Consider the following 21943-nt stretch of genomic DNA (forward strand, 5'->3'; position numbering starts at 1 on the left):
CTATTCACCGTTTTACTGTAAATTAAGTCATAGAACACGTTTTCCTTTTGCAACACAGCAAATGGGGTTTTGCCTTTACAATAATGATTCTGACGCATTCTACAGCAACAGATATTTGCAAGACAGGAATAATTACGAGTTAAAAGAAAAGCACATTTCGCTTTAACTGACTTTAGCGACTTGTCACATTTGACAAACAAGTTAAGGTTATTTAAAATGCTTAAAAAACGCAGTACAGAAGCAGACCAATCAAAGACCCAACTGAGGCAAACTGGCGGTACTTTATTTAGGCGGCGGTCAGATTCCTCCTCTATATCACCAAAGAACCTAGTGTTCGGTTGGTATTTTACTTGAACATTCCATAGTTAGATTAAGTAAAGAATAAAAGGGGAAAAAGACGGGAGAGGGGGCACAACTTAATGGCAATGTAAAAGCGTCTCACGGGTCTTTACGGTTAAAGTGACAGCGAAAGTTGAAAGGGGGAGGGTAAATGCTTATACAGTGAGAGTAGCTCGAAAAGGGGACCAAGGCGGGTATGCGCGGGTGTGAGCGTGAGACATGAAAAGAAAAGTATAGAGTAGGACGCGGAGGGGGTTTCTGAGCAGCTTCAGGCGGAGATGTATTGAAACTGTCTACGATCCTAGTCGGCGACTCCGTTGATGGTATCACGCTCCTCGCTCTCAACACTGCGAAAAGCGGGAGTGCGGCGCGAGCGACGGGGTGTATAATCGGTCACACTGAAGGTAGAGCCCTCGCGCACAAACGAGGTGGAGCGCATTCGGGGCGTGAATCCTGCCTGCTTCTCCCGCGCAGCCTCCGTTTGTAGGCTGGCGCGGCGCTCCGCCATCGTAGCACGCAGTTCCGCCTCCTCCAGCTGCTCCTGAGTCTTACGCAGCTTCATGTTTGCGGCTGCGGCCGCCGCCTCCTATAACCAAATTTACAAATCAGCCTCGTCAACATGTCGCCGTTGTAGGCGTTTTAAGGGAGCAATTACTACTCTTTTGTCCCCATACTTTGGTAGCCTAAAAGAGCTAATAAAGCTCTTGAAATGTATCATTATCTACAGAGATTACCGTCTCTTCAGTAGGACAGGATGAATTATCGTTAATTTTATTCATAACTAGGCATAAACCCACCGTTTCTGCTCCATAATTCTGCTCTCCTCTATTTTCGGTTATGGAAACTAAATATCACTTTAGATTCTGATTAGTCTTTCTGCTCGAATCCGAAAACCTTTTCGCATAAAACCCAAATGAATCCCTCAAAATAAAAAGATGCTTTGAATAATGCGTTGCTATCATGTGACGATTCGAACAGTACAGGAAATGCACCTAAATCACTCAATTGTTGTACAAAAACCAAAAAGTGATAGTTTTTCATCGAAAAATTGGGAATTTTATTTGGAACCTGTATATGATTGAAGAACCACAATTATTTCGCATGAATATAGGAGATGAACAATTAAACAGGCTCGTTGGTATGCAATTTCGCAAAATACCTCCCAAATGTTAACAGTACAGCAATGAAGTGGCAACTTACTGCTTCTTCCACTTGACGGCGCATGGTTTTGAGTTTACCTTGACCTCGTTCCATCAACTCCTTCATCTGGGCCGCCAATGAACGCTCCTCTTCAACCGCTTGACTAGCCTCCTTATGGGCACGCTCAACCTTTCTGTAAGGCAAACGACATCACCATTACTTGCTTTGGTGTTATTCACCTTCTAAACCTGATTTGCAAAACAATTGGAGAATTAGCTATTAAGTCCAATTTTGAGTGATAACCACTCTAAAATATCCATTTAATATATGGTTCTTCAACGATGAACAATGAACATTCCGCTCCGAAATTTTCGCGCAAGTGATGGATCATTAGGCGTTTTTTGTGCTTGTATGCAAAAACATGAGTTTTTTCGAGAGTTGTGCATCGTTTTAAATTCTAGGAACAGACTGATTTTTTGGGGAAATGTATTATGTTCAATAAACCCGATGCAGCATTGCAGCAGGATTAACGAGAATCGAGTTGCAAGGAATCAGGCGGAACTGCGGCATCCCAAATATATATAAAGAGAAGATGTGTCTAAACACTTTAGGGAATATACCAAAATGAAATTTTCTTATTATAATGCAATTTTAGGTTGTTAAGTACAGCTCATTTGGGAAATCCTTTGGTGCCCTAAAGATGCCTTATAAAAGTGAATACGTATCAGACGCTTAACACAGGCTAAAGGTCAAGAAACGTCATCTTAAGGACGATCAGTAGATATGTGGATTAACACGCCCACCTAGTAAACTTTTTTGATATACAATTATGGGTGTTCTAGTTGATGAACAAATGCATTTTGAAGCGAATATGTAATCGTAAACCACAATGATACAGCACTAGGGGGGGGGGGCACTTTAGACATTCTTTAAGAATCCATGGGTAATTGTTTAAAGTCCAGCCTGGAAATGCGATGGGACTTTTGGAGGCGTGCTATACAGATAGGCATATTTGATTGGCCTGTCCCAACGTACGTGCCATGGAGGGCGTTCTGTGGATGGTGCTGTGAATCAATAGGCTATCGTGACGGCGGTCAGGATGGCTCGTTTGCGTTGGCTGCCTTCCTTGTTAGGTCTCCCCTGACTAATCGCATCAAAGAGTGAACACAAATGTCTGTCGCTGGGATTACTGGACAAAATTTTAATGAAACTCAATTTATTCTATTACTCCTTTTTTACGTGTTTATTGTTTTTTTTCAAACGCATTATTTGGACAAGTTTAAGCCCACTCAATCATTGACTTGTTACAACTATTTGACGAAACAATGTCGCCAGTGGACCACCCCTTTTTGCGGCTTGTGAACTGCGAAAAAGATGCTATCAACAATGAAATATGTGTAGATTGTCATATAAAGATACTCCCATGACTCTAACATAATGATAATTGTTGGCTTAATTAGAAGATTCAAAATATAATCATAACTTACTTCGCCTTGACCCAATGTTTCGTAAATGGGAAATGTATTGCTCTCCGAAATCCGAAAATTTGACCTGATTTATTTAAGGTAGATGCAAGTACACAATATTTTTTGTCAAATAATTGTTATCTTACGGGTATTTCACTTAGAATAGAAGCAAAATGTTCGATACTGGCCTGCTGTTTTCGTTAAAGACCAAACATTGGCTTGAATTTAAAAAAAATATTCAAACGCGATTTTTGGTCTAACTTAGGCAACCTGCAATCTCCTCTCAGATCATGCTGTACATTCTAGCTGGGAAGCAATTCAGCCCATATGGAAGTGGGTACCGTAAATGGGTGGTGAGCTCCCTAACACGTTTGGCTTCAGCCTCGGCAGTCACTACTGCGTCACGAATTCGTGCCTCCATTCCGTTGATTTTCCTAATGGCATCTTTCTCAGCGTCCTCACAAGCTTGCTCTGCTGCTTTCAGACGATTATTGGCATCGCGAAGGTCCGTCTCCAGCTGGCGTCTTCCAGCATCAGCTCGGCGGGCGAGATCTTGCTCCGCCTGTAAGTCAGCCGTCAGTCGAGACACATCAAGCAGCAGTTTTGCAATGCGCTCCTCATTACCCTGTTGTTAAAAGAAATCCTAATTTAGTCTAAACACCCATTCAACAGTCAAAAAGCTATTTGCAAAACGATCACCACTTTAAAATATTTGCTGTCTCACTGGGAACCAGCTGCATGTGGTCACGAATGTGAGTTACCGGTGTCTAATGCACCCAGAAAAATGCTCCGTTAATACATGAACGGAAGCGGAAGTTGACATGGCAGGCGTCAGACCTCCCACTGGATTTTCTTTTGCGTGAATCATCGTTACATGGTCTTCGCAAGCATCACATTTGCTCTAAAATACTGGACATCAAACGCCCACTTGGACTTTATGCAGCCGATTTTACGTATATGCCTCAGATTTCACCGGTTCAATAGTAAAATTGTTTCGTTACATTCCATCTGATATCGTTTGGTGATGCATATAATATGTGATCGTAACGGAGAAGCTAAGTTTTGCACTCAAAAGACTTTATGCTTGCTACTTTTGCTGTTGCAATTTAGGCTGTTCTCTTTAGATAATAGCTCCTAGATGCATTTCAAAAAGTTTTCACATACCTGTTTGCTGCCGTTCAGGTCTTCAATGTCTCCGAGTGCAATCGCAAGTTCGCCTTCGAGGCGCCGCTTATCAGCTGTCAGACTGTTGACCTGAGCGTTTAGTTCGGACACCCGATTGGTTATTTCCTGAGTCTCAGACTCCGCCTTGCGACGGCTTCGCTCAGATGCCTCTTGTTGCACTCGGAGCATCTCCAGCTCCTCCGCTACGGCCTGTCGGCGGCTTTCACTGAGCTATAACAACAGAAAAATGCGTTACTTTTTGATGCTGTGCATAGCCACATCTACTATCAAAAATACGTGTTCCGTTAGTTTTGCTAATGACAGAATGAGTAGGTCATGCAAAAACTTGCATATATTAAGGCCTTAATGATCGATATATCTTTGGGCTACTCCTTATACCCTCCTTTATGCATTTCTCAATTTTGAATTGATGCCTGGAGTATAATTGCGCATATCATGCTTCCACGGGAAACAAATAGTAGCATTCTATATCAATAGTGTTAATCCATGTCTGGTGTTTGACATAAATCAGCAGATGGTCAGTGATAGCTCGCCATATGGCACAGTTATTCTATGCTTTACTTGTTCTCAGCTATTTATTAACTCGGGAGTTTTCATGTTCTCTTGAGTAAATTAATGCACACTCTAACGAACGAAATACATGAATTATGAATGCTGGCTGTTTTAAAACGACTATTTGACTTATGCACATCGTGGAAAAAAAGCAAAAATGAAAACGTCGAACTGCAGGAATAAAGATTGTTGGCCTATTCAGTTTTTCAGGACTTTAAGTTAGCAATTACTCATTTAAAAACACTATTACTGCCGGTCTAAAAGTGGTTCTTTCTTCTATTGGGCCAACTTTACCACAAATAGACTTTGCAGACACTGCTTATATATCACACAACTTTAAGTACATAATGGAATTTAAGGTCAAAATCACATCAGTGTTCTCACCTGAAGGGCAGACCTTGTCTCCTCCATGGTGTGGTGCACATCGTCGAATTCTGCAGCCAGCTGATTGTAATGGTCCTCCGCCTCCTGCGCAGCTTTCTCTGCAGCCTCCTTAGCTTCACGCTCCGCCACCAACTCATGATCCATATCTCCAACTGTCGTCTCCATCTTCTTTTTCCAACGTACCACCTCGGCTCGGTGCTTCGACTCCAAGTCTTTAAGCACTCCGTTCAAATCCTCAATGGTGCGATGGCTTGAGCGCCTGTTTTTTTGGTGCAACAAGTCACACACATCATTCGACCAGAACTATATGTTTTCAAAGCTCTAAGATGCTTCATGGACACTTTTATTTTCATTCATATCCATCCCACATATTGTCACCGGTTAAGACAAAAATGGTGCTACTACCATAACAGTAGCTGTGAAAAAACTACTAGATTGGTCGTTCTCGTGACTTTATAGGCTTCCAGGAGTATTCGATAGGATGCAACGTCAACGAGAAACGCTTTCCACAAAAAATTGAAATTTTAAATCAAGAATGTCGGCTTTTCTTACTTAAGACTCTCAAGTTCTTCCTCCTTCTCCTGCATACGAGATGTCAGATCCTGACGGAGTTGGCTGATGGCGTTTTGGGAACTTTGATATTTTGTCTAGAGTGAATGGAAATGATAAGAAATAAGCTGTTTTAGGGGTTAAACTCGGAAATTAGCCTTATTTTTCATAGACATAGGTAGGTGGAGTTGACTGAGGCAAGGCTAAAAATCATTTTGCGCTAAGTGATTACTGTTGACAGTTTCGCCTATTGTTAAATGCAGCACCAAAAGGTATTTAATCACACAACATTAGCTGTTGCATTACTTATGATCCGCGCTGATAAAAGATAAAGTTTCTGCAAAAATGACCTCCTCTGTAGAAGTTATAAAACTTTGGTCTGATATTTACATTATCCTTAAGAAAAAACAAGCGTTTGAAGCGAATTTACTGCTGCTTTAGCGCTTCTTAGCAAATTGACCAATTTTATTTTTGAGGAGAATATGGGCATGAAGCCCACGGAGCATTTTCAATTACTAAGCATATCTGGGTAAAAAAGCTGTCTAGAACGCTACAACTAATTTGTGAAAGTAGAGAGCTGTTACAGGCTACCTGATACACTGTCCAGTCGTTTGCATACATGGTATTTTAATTACTAAAAAAAGTCTACCAATTTTCCCTCCACTCACAAAATAAGGCAAATACTGCGCAGGTGCAATTAACTCCACGGCAGAAACTTCTTGCAAATATGTGGCTTCAAATGTTTGTGTTCTGAGTGTTTTATAGTTTTGAAAAAAACGGCTTTTGTAAAAAGCTATGAATTTTTTCCACTTGACCCTTATTAGCTTAAAATAAATGCAGCATTTGAACACCAGATGAGTTTCAATTTCAGATCAATGCGAAGGAAAAGTAACTTCTACATTCTTGCGTTCAAAGTGCAGTTTAACAGTTTTTTGACCATACCATTGCTTAGCTTCTAATAAATTTGTTTTACAGTACAATTACAGCATCAACATACGCGGTATTGAGCTATTTGGGCGTTCTTTACCAGCCTCTCCGACTTGATAAGCTCCTAAAAGGGCTTCTTATCTTACTCTTTACCGTCATCAAGTATTATGTCCGATCTATCTTCAAGTCGCAATTTTAGACCATTAACACTCAGATTTAAGAACTGAGGTCAGTATCTAATAAATACTTGACATAAATGTTTTTTGACCAGTCGATGATTCTACATAAGAACGTTATTTTGAATAAAAATGGCGACATCTGAGACCGATCTTAATCAGTGCCCCTACAAACATGCAAGAAAGTTCATACCGCATTAGCAGTAACGGTGCATCCCTTGGTACACTCTCACAGATAAAAGTCGAATCATTTTTTTTTCCTATTTCAAAATATCAATCTGAAAACGTTGGAAAGCTGGGTAATTACATGATTCCGAATTGTGGTTAGAGATTTTGAGGCTCAAAGACTTAAAATCTAGATACAGAGGAAAAAACTGGACGAGGCGCTCAATTAGGTGTATTTTTTATCTTAGTTATCAAAAACTTCATAAATTAAGCTTGTCTTTTAAGCTAAAGCTTTTAAGACCGTCAATTAAAATAAGCAACCAATGAGGTGATCAAACTCCCAAATGCGGATGAACGCCAAGCAATTATGGTGGCAAAATACATTATTTTTCTCTTTTTTAAGTAAACCCCTGTTTGCCATTAACAGAGTCCATTAGTCTGTCCTATTTTCTAATTGAACGCTTTTGACGCAAAATTTAAAACATGTGAGTTTTCTCCTTGGTATAATGCAATCAAAATATTAGAAAACTTTGCTACCTTTGACAACCACTAGACTTCATGTCACTGTTAGAATCCTTTCCTGGAGGAAGTAAATCGAGACTAGTTAGAACGTCCAATGAATCCCTTTGCAAATTTAATGAAAGTCCTTTTATAATTCAAAAGCACATTGAGAAAAATAAACGTGGCGTAACGCCCTTGGTAATCTAAACGAGCAACCGACTCGAGCAGCCGACTGATGCGATATTTCGCCTTCAGTATGCTCGAAGGGAACCCATGTCACAGAACATTGTGTTGGGCAGAGGTTTGTAAATTCTAAACAGTGCCGTATGTTCGGAGCGTGGTGTTACAAGGGAAGGGTATTTGCTAGTCACCCGATGACTCAACCGGTGCACGGACTACTAGTTTCATCCACAATTTCCTGAAAATAAACGGTAGAATTTATGGTGCACAAATACTGTACTTGAGTGCATTCCCATGTAGGGCGTCTGTTGCTTTCTGTGCACACAGCTTAACGAGCACGGTTTTCTTTTTTCCCTCTAAACTTGCACGTGGTTGAGGTGATATGATTTTGCTCCGCACTTTTTAAAGAAACTTCTCTAAACTAAATTTGTTAAATTAAAAAAAGGCTCTTCATGGGAGAAAGACCTAGGAGATTGGATCCTTTCATCATAAATACACAAAATATTTGTGTGTAACTATCATATGAATTAGTATTTGATTTTGAATTATTCAAGTCACCATGTAGGGTACGTTACAATAATTTACACTCAAGTTTAGGGGCATTTTGCATATTGTTTTGCACAGTTCAACCAGCACACGCTTTTTTTCACTGTGGTGGGTAAGGCATAGTTAAAAGCTCCAAGTAAAGCTGTCACTGAGTGCAATTAACTCGACCCATCCAAGCTGTTTGTTTCAACTCTTTGCAAGGAGTATATCATCCAGGCTCGAAGCAGCTGCTAGATCAAATAGCGACGTGTGCATCGTGGCATCATTTATTGTTAAGGTTATAAAAAACATCTTAAAAGCCTCCCATTTTAAGACATTAATGTGTGATGAGGATAGAGTGGGATTCAGGTAAGTACTTTTGCAAAGTTTGGTGTCTATCCGGAAATTGCTGTCCAAAATGTTAGACCATTATTTAGTATCCGGCAGCTTTAAGTATTATTCTTTACCACTTTTCAGTTCTCTTTTTTGTGTTCAGGACATAATAAACATTCAGGGGTTATCGCCAGTACGTCGACGCTGACATAATAACCAACATAAGATGTCAAAAGATCCCTCTGGATCTAACAATCAAACATGTTTTACCGCATAAGAAATGGGGATAGTGTAAAAATCCATTGTACAAACTATGATTTTTGATTAATATGTTTCAGCAAGCTTCATTTTATTTACCAAGCGTACTTAAAAACAAGCACAGTCCACCAAAGGGTAAAATATTTCGACGCACACAAAATGCCTATGTGAAGTAGCCGTCATATTGTCATGCACTGTAAAACCCTACTTACCTCAGCATCTTGAACCGCCTCTTCAAGCTCTCGGATGGTCATTTGGAAGGATTCCCTTTCACGCTCCATGCGAACTTGGACACTCTCTAACTCATCATTTTCCTTTGACAGTTTCACGACGGATTCTTTGAGTTCCTTCAGCCTTTCTGAAATTTCAAGCATAGGTTGTACAATTCTATTGGTACCTACCCATTGTTTGCCAGTCTTTTACCATTTCAAAACGTTACAAAATAAGGCAAAATTGGAAGTTAGATGATATTGAGATTTTATGAATCGACCAAAAAGGCTGTATTTACTTTCCAATTTACAGGTGAAATTTAAACTACCGCATGACTTAATAGTTTTATCAGAACATATGTTCAAATTAGGAAAAAAGCCGAATTCAATAATGTTGCTGACTGACAAGTAGAATTGGAATCAGATGCTATTAATAACCCCAACGACAAGCCTATGACTAAGTGCGTAGTTGGTGATAGATATGGACACTGATGCGGACGTGGACAGTGAATGAAGTTATTACGAAAAAGTAGTAAGTAATCCAAATAAACAATAAAAGTGCCAAGGGTGTAGTCGAGCTCTCACCAGTGGTCGCACGATTCTCCTTCTCCAAAGAAAGTAGCCTTGGCTCGTTTTCTACCCTCCAGTTGCGTGCATTGGAGAGCTCCTTCTGTGTAGAGGCCAATTTCGTACGGAGCTGGATTAGCTCGGTCTGCTCTTCCTCTAGGATTTTCTCCGTCTCATCTAGCTGGGTGGTGATCGACTTGAGCTCCTGTTTCAGATCCAAATTGTCCACTTGGCACTACAGTAGTTGAGGATATAGTTAGCATCTTTTAAAATGCTATGTTTTCTTTCTATCAGTAGCGTGACGTACTGAATCTAACTGAATTTGAATTTCGTGGATTTGACCTGTCAATTGGGTCTTGGTGCGCTCGAGACTGAGAACTCTTGAGTGCTCTGATTCGTACTGCTCAGTCAATTCACTCGTTCGGGATGTCAGACGGCGTCTGTAGGAGGCAGAATTAAGTGTTTAGAATTGTTGTAGGGTAACGAATTCCTTACACTAAATGAATTTTTTCATTTGATTGCCTATTTTCCTTTTGCTTGTATTGCCTTTCTTTCGCCCCCCGCTATAGGTGCTGACTCACTGTTTCAGTCACCACTCGTTTGTGCAACCTTTCCCATAGCAGCCATCGGTGCCTTCTCTTCATTAATTATCTGCAACTGCACATTAAAACATCTGTCTATTTTCTAGAAGTTTTTTAGCTACACGTAGAAGCTCTATTTATAATGTAGAAAATACAAGGCAGTGTAGGAAGGAGTTTTAGGCCAGATTATTTGAGAAGGGGAATATATCGTGATACTGAGACTTAAGAGTAATGCGACTAATTTAAATATATCTTTTAAACTAGTCCAACAGGCGAAGTCGTTTTAGGTTTCCCGGTTTTAATTTATTATTTGGGTATTTAAAGACAGAGACCATTCAACAGGAAAATAGCAGAACTTTGCTGCAGCCAAGCTTTTCCGTCGCACTAATAACATTTCCGAACATATCTTACTTGCTGATTTATTTGAAAGATGTGTTACAGTTCCAACTAACGCCTATCATGATGTTAAGCGAAACTTTGGTGAGTCGTGTCAAATTGAGCATTTGTCGTCCACCTTATCAAATGAGAAATTTTAATCAAATAACGACTCATACTGAAACGCTACAAACTTATCATATTTAGAAAGTTGGGCGTGTTTTAGCTGTAACGTTAGTGCTAAAACAAGCGTATGACAGTTTTTCCAGCGTGGAAGAATTGTTTTAAACGATAGAGTTAAATGAAGAGTTCTAACATGGGTTAAGATATACCTACGTAGATTGAGTCTAGTTAGTGCACATGGAGTATTATCGCCTTGCCTGTGATGTACAAAGAGGTAAAAGATGGACTTACTTGGCTTCGTCGATTTCGTTTTGGAGCTCAGTCACTTCACGCTCGTGCTTGGTGCGGAGGGCTGCGAGTTCGGCGTTTGTTTTGGAAAGTTGTTGTTGTGCCTGGTTGGCATTTTCTGCCTCCTCCTCGGCACGAGCCTCCGCCACTTCAAGCTCAGCCTGCAGCATCGACTGGCGCGATTGAAGATGCGCATTAGACTTAAAAGAAGACAGCAACAGACAATACAAATGGGTCATGCTCACAATTAGCATCTGCTCTCCGAAAATATGGTAAAAATCTTTACAAGATGTTAAGGCAGCCTACCCTGGCCAAATCATTCTCCTACGACTCGGTTCCTCTTCTTACACCACCTTCATGAAACGCAAAAATAATATTTCCAAGTTCCTTCTCCAATCACAAATTTAGACAGACTGCAGGCAAGTCCGATGTGTAGGAATGGTTTTAATTGTGAGTTTGCGTGCGTGCTTTCATGTTGTATACCGTTCTCATTTTCATTTAAGTCAGCAGAATGTTTTCTGCACAAGTGTCACGCAAAGTGCAACAGTAAAACGCAGAAAGTAGAAGCATACATTTGAGGAAAAAACCTTCACCACTCCATATCCATAAAACATGGGCGTGTGAATAATTAATCGAGATGCCTGTGTAATGCTCCACTCCTTACTACCCTTAGCTCTCCCTCAACCACCACTCATAAATGCTCGCGGAATCCATTAAATATTCAGTGAATCAGTCTGTGTGCAAATACTCATTTGGGCACAAGGTATGAGCCACTGATAATTGTTCTATCCATAATATTCATGTTTCATTGTATTTGTTTATCATCACTAATGCATGTACGGTCGGAACTAGAAGTGGAATTAGTCGGTGAATTTGTGATTAGTGATGAAGCTTGATTAGTATTAGAATGATTATATTCCATCGTTTATTAATAATTTTTGGTGAGAAAATTTGCATTACTACGATTTTTGTCACTTTATTTTCGATTGGTAGTAAGAAGGAGAAGAGAGTAGAGAATTCTCTTTATAGTACTAATAACTATTGAGCCAATTTTAAAACACTTACCGTTGACTCCTCCTGGACCTGCCGCTTTAATTCGTCAATCTCCTTTTCTGAAACGGTTGCTTGGCGTTGAGCAATATTAAGGGATGTTGTCAATTTGTCTATATGCTTCTGTCGCTCTGACTCATCTGCCGACAGACTGGAGTACTTCGCGTTTGCCTCCGACAGTTGTTTCAACAGGTCCTCATTTCCAGCTTTAAGGCGTGTGTTTTGTGCATCCAAGGCCTCAATTTTGTTCTCTAAAGACTCCTTCAATCATTAAAATACACCGGTTAGCTGCAAGGTACGAAAGTGATCACTGACGACTGCACTTCTCTAAGCTACACAGCTTCATCATAACGAACTACTTTTGTGATACTATAATTCATAATCTTGCATGAATACTTTTTGCAGGTGAGCTTGGAATTTTTGCCATTTTTCCATTATCTTGTTGCCACTTCCGTGCAGTTTATAAGCTCTTTACCGAACATAATTTTAAGCAAAATAGCAAGATCACTCATTTAAATACCGTATTTTGCTTCATTATGACTAGTTTTCCCACAAAGTCTTCACTTTTTTACCAGACACTCAAAAATTCGACACATTTGTTGGACTGATTTTTCCCCTAGACCTTAAAAGGGGAAAATTTGGTAATATACCTTAGCAATACATTCAGAGTCTGATGGTTGTCAAATGCACTGCCAGTAGCACCTATTGGAAGGGAGACAGGATCTAGGCAAAAAGGTAAACTCACATTCATAAGTTCCACTTTTGACAGATCACTTGCAAATTTTTCCACCTGGTTCATCAGTTCACTCTTCTCCTTTTCCATCCTAAAAGAAATTTACTTGAGTTTTATACAGATCAATTATTTAAATCATGAAATCATTAAACCAGCCTCGGTAATGTCTCCTCTTGAAGTGCTGGTTATGTTCACTGCCTTGCGCAGTACTATGGGAAGTCCACAATCCCAAACTTAAGTTGTCACACCTAATCTCGAGGGCCTCACGATCCTTAGAATTCCCACCAATTAATCGAAGTAGTAGGAAAGTTCAGTTAAGATAAGCAGACTATATGTATTTAAAATATATAGGTATACTGTATGAACAAGTTATGCGCAAATTTCTGTGTCAAAAACAGCAATGATCAAAAATTGGTTGGTCAAAAAGCAATCCGATCCACCTTATTTTACTACTATTTTACGGATGGTAGATAACCTAAGTGCATAGTGTCAGCACAATTTTAATAAAAACTGACGTGGTACATTACTGTCGCTCCACCATCCGAATAACTAGGCTGATGTAAGTTTAATATAGAGTCACTGTTTATGGAAGGGGATCGATTAACTTTTTGTGTTTCACATTAAATTTGGGGTAATATAATTTTCAAGCTGTTGCCTAACCAATTTCCATCCTGGGTCATAAATCTGCTTGGTGGGAAGAAGGTCAAGCAAAACTCGTGGCTGAGGTCAAGCACTTTGGGTTACACCGTCTCTTAGGTTCATCCTTGCTCCTTCCGAAGGTGTGTTGGAAAGAGATAGAGAAAATGAAAGACAGAGATAAAAGAGAAATAAAATAATAACGTACTTGTGCTTAATGCGTCGGAATTCGTCAAGCTCGTGGTTTTGCTCGTCTATGGACGATTGGTAGCGTTTACGGAGAGAAGCAGTATCTTCCTCCTGCGTATGTCGCAACAGATCACGTTCCTTCTGGATCATTGAAAGCTCCACCTCTTTGCGGCGAATTGTATCCACCTAAGATAGCTACCTTAATTGCATATTCGTATATTCTCTAAACTTATCAGAGCCAAAATGTCAATAAGTGGGAAAATATTCCATTTTAAAAACTCCGTATGATATATTTTACATAAAGCAGAGAAGTTATGTTTGTAGACAGGAATGTGTGCATCAACGACATCTAATTGTGAGTTGATTTTATGTAATCTCCGCTGTTACATTTACGCGTCTGCAACGGCTGTACTCTCTCACCATGCTCATGCTACATTTCAATTCCTACCCTATAAGTGTATGCCGGATCCGTGGGACAGAATATTTGTTACGATCTCCACAACTATGGCATAAAATGGTTCCCCGGATTAAAAAACACCGGGCACTCTCCCTCCGAATTGATCCTTTGAGTGTGCATCTGTCTACTCACTTAAACCAGTCACTTTCTTGGGCTATATTTAATAATTTTTACTAATTTTAACTCATGACAAAACAGAAATCTTATAAAAATTGCATTCTGGGAAAGTTTCTCACCGAAAACTATGTCCTAATGATCCATACAATCCTACCCTTATTCATAATTGGTTTCACACATTAGACATGCCTGGATATACGCAGGCAAATGGTTTGCATAAGAGGTGTCAGCTGTTCCAAAATTCCTTTAAACCTACGTGCTGCGAAATAGTCTCATTGGCTTCTTCAAGGCGTTCTTGGAGCATCTCAATTTCCAGCGCCATATCACAGTTGTCTCGTTGACTCTAGAATATTAACAAATTGAACTCAACCACGTTTTCCCATAAAACCTACGTTTTAAAATTCCTCTTTCTGTAGACACTTTTATATAAAGTTTGTTGGCGTGATAATAGCAGACCTCTCATCAAAATCACAGCCTACCTTCGTGAGTACGATGCGCTCATCCTGAAGCCTTTCCTCCAGTTCCGCTACCCGCGCCTAAAAGTGGCAATGCAGTTTACTCCATCTCCCATGAATATCCTCCTGTCCGCACATTTCGCTACCTCACATAAATATTGACCATTTTACATGCCTCGTCATTGGGATGTGCTATTGATACACTCTGGTGACTCTGAGATGTTATCGCGTCCGCACTGCAGCGTTCATTTTAAATGCAAATAATTGAGCTAGCTAAAGAAATGCGTTAGAGTCTCGAGCTACATTTACTTAAATGGACAACTGTCCAGCCTAATCTTTCTCATCGTTACTTTTGCATATCATGTTTCAATTTCTTAGGAAATTAGCATAACTCAGAAATCCTTGCTTTTTACAAGTGTACTCGTCGCACCAAATATGTGCTTGAAGTATGTACCTAGACCTTAAACAAATTTTGCTTAAACGTAGGTGAAATTACTCACAATTCGTTTCTGGAGCAAAACGTTTTGTTTTATTTTGCGAGAAAAATAAATAATTGAATTGTTTTAGATAATAATGTGTAAATGATATCCCGAATTCGTCATAAATCAGTTCATTCGTCAACAAGGAAATGATTTGAAATACCCTGGTAAATAAAGCGACACTAAAAGTAACCATAAGGCGTGATTTAATCCTCTGGAGGGTTTTTGTAGGTTTGAAATAACAGGTTAGTACCAATATTTACTTGAATTCAACTGAACTTGGCACTTATTAACAAACAGCAAAAATATTGTTGTTCCACCTATCGACTAGGGACTCACTTGAATTATTTTGGCATCCATGTACTAGATCGCCTCTTGCCAGTATACCTGACATTTTAAAAATCTGTCACGTGAACGAAGTATGGAGTGGATTAAAAAGGTTTGATTAGGGAAATCTTGAAAAGGTACTAGCAAGTCTAAATGTAGACCTAGCTACTCATCAGGTAAAAATCCAAGTATATTGAAGATTGTGTTCCTGATTGAAATGACGAATTAACTTACCTCAAGCCTAGACCCAGAGGGTGAGCCAGGGCGGTAGATGGAGTGTGCCATGGTTGCGATGGTAGACTCGGGTTCACTTATCTGAACTGTAGCCATTACTTCCCAGTATGTAATGGTTGTCAACTATTGTCCTTGTTTCAGTGTAAACACACACGTCAGCTTTGTCTAACGAAAACCAATCCGAAAACGCCTTGGGCAATGGTTATGTGCTAAGGCTGAAGCTATGGGCAGGAGAGTGTGAGGATTACGCGGAATGGGACCAGAGTCGTAAGTGTGTATGCGCAAGTGGGTGCGCGTGCGACCTGAAGCTGCTGTTGCAACTACCGTGCTGTTACTGCCGCTGCGATGTCTCGCCCCAACTTCGCTTCTGCCACTACTAAGACTGCTGTCTCCTCCTGGTCGGTCTTGCGTGCGCACGAACACGTACCTCCAGGTCGATTCTGACTTTGTGCACACGCACCAACAATCCCATTGGTTAATGTGCGCGTGTGAGTGTATGCACGTACAGATGGGAAAATTGCGACCGTGTACAGATAATGAACATAAAACAATTTTCCGGGCTGGATTCACTACATCTTGATTTAACAAATTCCGCTTAGATATGAGTTACAAACATTCAACTTGAGTCATGTTGCTACAAGCATAAAAAATAAACGCTAAACATTGATTAGATTGGCCAGACTCTGTGCGAGTGTTTGAGAGTTAAAACGGGTCATTTGATTTCCCTATAAATGAAATGGTAACACCACAAGCAGCTCAAAGCAATAGTAAATTTAGGTGCAAATAAAGTGATAATGCAACACACGTTAGGGTAAGGTTTTACCTTTCCTTCACCATATCCTTTAACCCCCTTCCTTCTGTCTAAACCAACAGCCGCTAGGTAGTTTGCCCGCTGCTACTACTGCATTGCTATTCTTATACCTAAAAAAATCTAAAAAAATAGTTGAAAATGAGTGCCATGGGATGGCGGGGTAGATTTTTGTAGTAAGAAGCCTTAGCTACTTACCCGCTATTACGATCGTGCATATCAAAATCACCCGTCAAATATCGACCAACTGTGTTTGGGCTCTCGGGACATATCAGACTACACAATTCTGATATGCACTTACTTAATTATCCCACTTATACAACAAAGTTAACTGCCAAGATTCATGACTACATACTTATTCTTTAACGTGTTATATGCATAGATCTATATGTAACCTTATTACTTATTCATGTAAACAAGGAACTGTAAACAATGTCCAGACTTCGTCCAGATTTCCAACTGCCCAATCGCACCACCATGGCTTATAAATAACCATTTAATTTCACCTAACCGTGGGGCTAGGGACTGGAAGCATCGAGACGCAAGGTGATAAAGCCGAATCACTAAATTCAATGGGCACTGGATCACTAAGCTATCCATCGATGTCTACTTTTATGGAATCAACTTGCTCTGTCTAACCCTGGGATCCTCTTCTTCCTAGATCATCCTGACTTATAGGTCGTTTATTGAGTGATGAGGTCGCGTCATTCATCATATCTGTATTCCACACTTGCCTTACTTGTGGATTCTGGAGCCCGTTAATTGGCCACTGCATACAGGAAATAAGGTAATATTGCATGACTAGTTCACGCTAACTGCCCATGTAAATATGAGCACATGGTTTGCGTAAAACAGTTTCGCGACAGATTTGCCGTTAAAAATGCGCCGTTTCATTGTTGATACAGACAAAATGTCTAAACCACTAGGTTCTCTTTAATATTTTTCCTCATGCGCCATAGTTAGACATTTTACAGTGGACGAGGTTAGTTAATTTAAACGATTATTATTATTTTCGTCCGTAATTAAAGTGGAGCGCGGTGCCACCCAACTTAAAATACTTTTGTTCCATGCATAAAATGCGCCATTAGATTTACGTAACAGTGATTTCGACTTTAGGTTTCTCTCGAAGTACAAGTCTTTGTGTGATGGTATAAAATTAATTCTGAAAAAGTAGAGCTATTTTTTCCCTTTACGTTAATGCAGACCTGGCATTTTGGGTGCAGTGGCACTTTAGAACAAGCAGACGTAAAGTCATTCCAGAATACAAAACTGCTGGGCATATTGCATTGATAGGAAGAAGTTAGTTAATGTTCGTCCATCGAAGAAGCTAAGAAAAAGGAAGTCCTGGTAGGAGGACTGGTTTTTGGCATGTGCCTCAACTACCGGTAAAAACTCTGCCATATTGAGTTAGATGTGGTAGTTTTGGGGAGCCGTGACAGGGAAATTTGCAATTACGCCTGCTTTTTTTGTCTACCATCATGGCGAAATGCATTAGTTTGTGGTGTTTTGGCGCCCTCCAAGAAGGTTGCCTGCCCTCCCGCCTACTACGCAAATCAAATGTGGGCTAATTGATACGGTGAGGGTGGGACACTTCCCCATTATCCCCCGCTAGCGGGTGTGGTCACTTTCTTCTGCGATGCAATTATCTCTGGCCCGTTTTGCAGCCCGCAAATACCCTATTACTACACCGAAAATTACAGCAAACTTTGCGTTTTTTGTTCCAAAGACCAGTTACATTTATCCCATTCAAATCACATCTACCAAAGGGGTAGATATGGTTTAAGTATTAAATTACTGCTCATTTTTCAATAAGATTTTTAGCACCCATAATTCATTTCTCCTCTTTTGTCTAATAATTACTCCAACGTGGGTCCCAATCCACTCACTTCAGCCTAACGCACCTACGTTTTATAAGCAAAAGAGTCTGCACAATGGGTAGCAGACTAGTCTGCTCAGGAGTCCAGTCCAAAGTCCGGTCTTTGCTGCAGGCATCAGTAGCGCTCGTGATTACTGGTTGGAGGAAGGGACGCAAAATTCCGCACCCATCCATAAATGCTGGGGAGTGGGCGAAAGCAGGTGACTGAGGCAGGCATTAGGCTGGAGTGGATGCAGATCCGTGGATTAGGGGTGCGGTTCAAATCCTGGTAGGATTTGTGTTTTCCTTCTCCCCCTTTGTCCCTTCATTTCCTTGGAGTTCAACTGATGCAGTGCACGACGTAAAGGAATACAATGTGATACGAGGAGTACATTGTCTTACCAATGTCTGCGTCAGTAAAGGCATGTAATGAATCGGAACGCAAATGGGAGGGTGATATCATTGTGATGGCAATCCTTGTAAATGGAGGCGTAAGTAAAACAGTATGATGAAGATATCGAGAGAGTCCAAAGTAAGCAAAGTTGAAGCACTACGACCCATTGGTCTAATGTACTTGAAACAAGTACTAGACTAGAAGGGTATCGCTATCGCTTACCTTAGCCGGACAACATTATTGGTCAAACAGCTGCTGTTACATCGTATTGCCTCCCCATGGTGAAGCTTAAGGTTTTATTTTAAGGTTACCCCACCTTATGTTGACGCTGATAAAACGAGTTAAACCTTCTAAGATAATTTAATTCACCATTGACAATGCGCTTTCAAAATGTTCTAACCAAGGAGAATGTATGTCACTATCTGACGTCCGAAGATAAACTCACGTGATACTCAAGTATGTAGATCATTGCTGGTTTGTGTGAGGGCACTATGACCAGCCTACCTACTGCATAGAGGGGATAAAACGTCTAAAGATAGCTGAAATCGCATGAAATTTTTGCTGCTTTTTATTCGCAACCAAAATGTTCGACTTTCATGCTGTCACAATGAATGATTTCGGAGGAAACTAAATGCCTAGCATTAAGTGGGTTTTGTTAATTTACTTATTTTTAACATGTGCTGGGATCTTTAATTAATATTCTGGCAGCTGCATCTTTTAAAGAGAGTATGCAATGTTCAAATATCTAAGTCAGCTAACTTAACGTTCTCTTCCATTAAAGTAATACATTTACCAAAGCCTTTGCATAAAACATTTTTTTAAATTCTCTCTCATAATTTAAAAAAAGGTTTTAGGAGTTGGGGATGGTAGTTTGACCCATAACATTTGTAGCGCTTCCCAATCAGGCCAACGGAGGGTGTAACACACATTCAGGTCAATTCGAGGTCACTGTACTAGTGGCAGTGGCCATTTGGACCACATTCTTCCAATGCTCGCATAAAACCAATTCTACCGGTTACTTCTAGCCTAGTAATAAACGAAGAAATGATTCTTGCTATGAAAAGTGCATGTTGGTTTCGCAGACACTTGATGTAGCAATGCTAGCGGTATATCTGAAAATCAGTACTGTGTAAATATACGCACAAGAGAGAAGCTAAATCAGCCACTGTGTTCCGAATTTGTAGCAATTTGCTGTCTTTTTGAATATGAATTTAGTTATTTAAATACATGGTGCACTTTTGAGATAGACTACTTTCTGCCAAAATATTTGGTTATACTAAATATCATTTCTTAACTAATGGTCAATCACTGATTACCCTGCATTTCGCAAATCATTTTAGCATACTTCTGTAAGTTTGTTCCATTAAGCTATGTTTAGTGACTATACTCGTGTTTTGAAGTGTCATTGCCTAGTCTCTTGTCCCCGAGCCGTTATGAACTCAAACCTCGACCTCTTAATCAATTAATGTATGTGTTAAAGGTTGAAAATGTACTTCAACGGGTTGCATGGACTCTATTAATGAAATTCTGCATTTTTAGAGCCCGAATCATCAAATCAAATTCCAAATGTGAATGTCGAAATGGTTTTAAAGGTTTATTATTTTTGTTTGAGGCAGCACTAGTACACAGACTCGCTGCTAGTGGTGAAGAGAACGACATGAATGCGGTGACAAAACCCACTCAAGCTTGTCGATGGACGCGCTTGATAGAGGTAGGGACTTGCGTGATGGTATCCCTCTTCGTGCAGAGAGATGAAGACAAAGAAAAGGGGGAAGGAGTAGGACCTCCCATTACCCCACCCTCTCACTTTACCTCTCCAAAATCTACCAGCTTTTTGCCAAACAAAAACCATAATTTCCACTGGCTAGAGTCTGAATTTGAATGCAATTTCCCCAAAAATGAAGAACGTTGAAATCTTTTTGGTGGTCTGACTAAACACTTTGGTAGCAACAGCACTTATTTTTCAATCAGTCTGAAGACCATTAACCGTCTAAAATCTATCAGCATCTGTCAGTGCCTTCTAGATTTATCAAAAATTCCCTGATTTTTAACATCGGCAGTAGAAGTAATTGATACCATTAAAAGAATTACATTTTTAGCTTTGTTTTATAGTGATACTATTTTTTATTTTAATTAATTTCCCCAAAAAACATTCTTTCACTTGATATGTAAATACTAGGATACCGAAACGGTACCCACTTACGCAGTAGATTACAAAATAGCTAATTTAAGATCTTTTTGCGTTTCATGTGCGTATTTAATTGATAAATGGACCAAAAAGTTAAATCAGAACATAACTGCACAATTTTGGTTAAAGGAAAACACTGCCGTAGTCCGCACCGAAAAGCAACAAATGTGCATGTGTTCCGCCTCGGCATTCGGAAAAGCATTTGGAGTCGCGCTTGTCACGTATCGCAGTAGTTCTAAGTGCATTATTACAACACAACATTTTGTGCATTTTTAATTGAATACCATTTTAACCAGATCGATTGGCAGTTTTTACTTAACTGTCATCCCCATTCATTAAATGCCTAAATTTCTGAGACTCTTAGTTAATAGAAACGTTAGCAAGAAGGCAATACTTAGGAGTAAATTCATTTCCAAGTCTTAAAATGTCGAATCGAGGGTAACCAACATAGCTTAAAGTACCTATACATGAGCTAATTATTTTGGTCTCTTTACATACGAAAGAGGACATCAGAACTGTACGTCAACAATAAGCAGTAAAATTTGCTCTGGGTTTTTTGCAATGCATTTTACTATTGCAACCATTTTCCATCCAAGGCGCTGGTAAAGCAGGAGGAGTACAGATGGTATTAACAACTAAGTGGTAGCTAATCTATTATAACGCTGTGAAGGGTTAGCTTTCCCAAGGAATGAACTTTTTGCACTTGAGAATTTTAAACTTTTCCAACGAGATTTTCCTCAGAGAATAATCAATTTTCCCTAAAACCTTAAGTGGCCGATGTGTCACTAGCACCATTAAAGTTGACCATCTAAAAGTGCACAGAATTGTACTGATGCTACCGAAGACCAAGTACTGGACAAAGGCAAGAAGCTAGAAATGCTGTGTGAGGGTAGGAACCAAATTTTCTGCATTAGATAGGCAGTAAAAGTCTTTGGTGGAATTAGCCACATCCCATTTAGTCTGCAGATTGTAAGATGAAGATAAAGTATTGTGCTTGATTGCAGTGGGACTGTGTGGTCCGCCGCATGACATCAAAGAGGAAGGCCGGTGATGAGCCTATATCCGGGATGTATGTGTAAGTACGCATTTAATCTCGCTAACGGATGCCAATTTTTGTTCATTTGGTCATTATTGTTGGTTACTTAATTAATTATACAAGTAATTCATGCTACTAATATGTGCCATTCTTCAAATTTGC

The 21943-nt window shown here is 39.8% G+C and overlaps 1 protein-coding gene across 1 annotated transcript; it reads right to left on the reverse strand. All coding sequences in view use genetic code 11, as the record gives it.

Moving 5' to 3' along the window:
• Window positions 1-640: 640 nt before the first annotated feature.
• Window positions 641-15596, reverse strand: EGR_01800 (Paramyosin; the record flags this gene model as incomplete). The annotated part of the gene is made up of 16 exons (XM_024491049.1): window positions 641-925; window positions 1540-1672; window positions 3287-3570; window positions 4110-4340; window positions 5067-5325; window positions 5619-5713; window positions 8893-9038; window positions 9475-9691; window positions 9764-9896; window positions 10827-11023; window positions 11889-12134; window positions 12535-12697; window positions 13451-13617; window positions 14262-14348; window positions 14485-14541; window positions 15501-15596. The coding sequence occupies 16 exons, from the start codon at window positions 15594-15596 to the stop codon at window positions 641-643; spliced, it is 2796 nt and encodes a 931-aa protein (XP_024354505.1).
• Between the last annotated feature and the right edge of the window lie 6347 nt (window positions 15597-21943).

The sequence above is a fragment of the Echinococcus granulosus genome (assembly GCF_000524195.1).
Source record: "Echinococcus granulosus chromosome Unknown EG_S00007, whole genome shotgun sequence".
NCBI lineage: Eukaryota > Metazoa > Platyhelminthes > Cestoda > Cyclophyllidea > Taeniidae > Echinococcus > Echinococcus granulosus.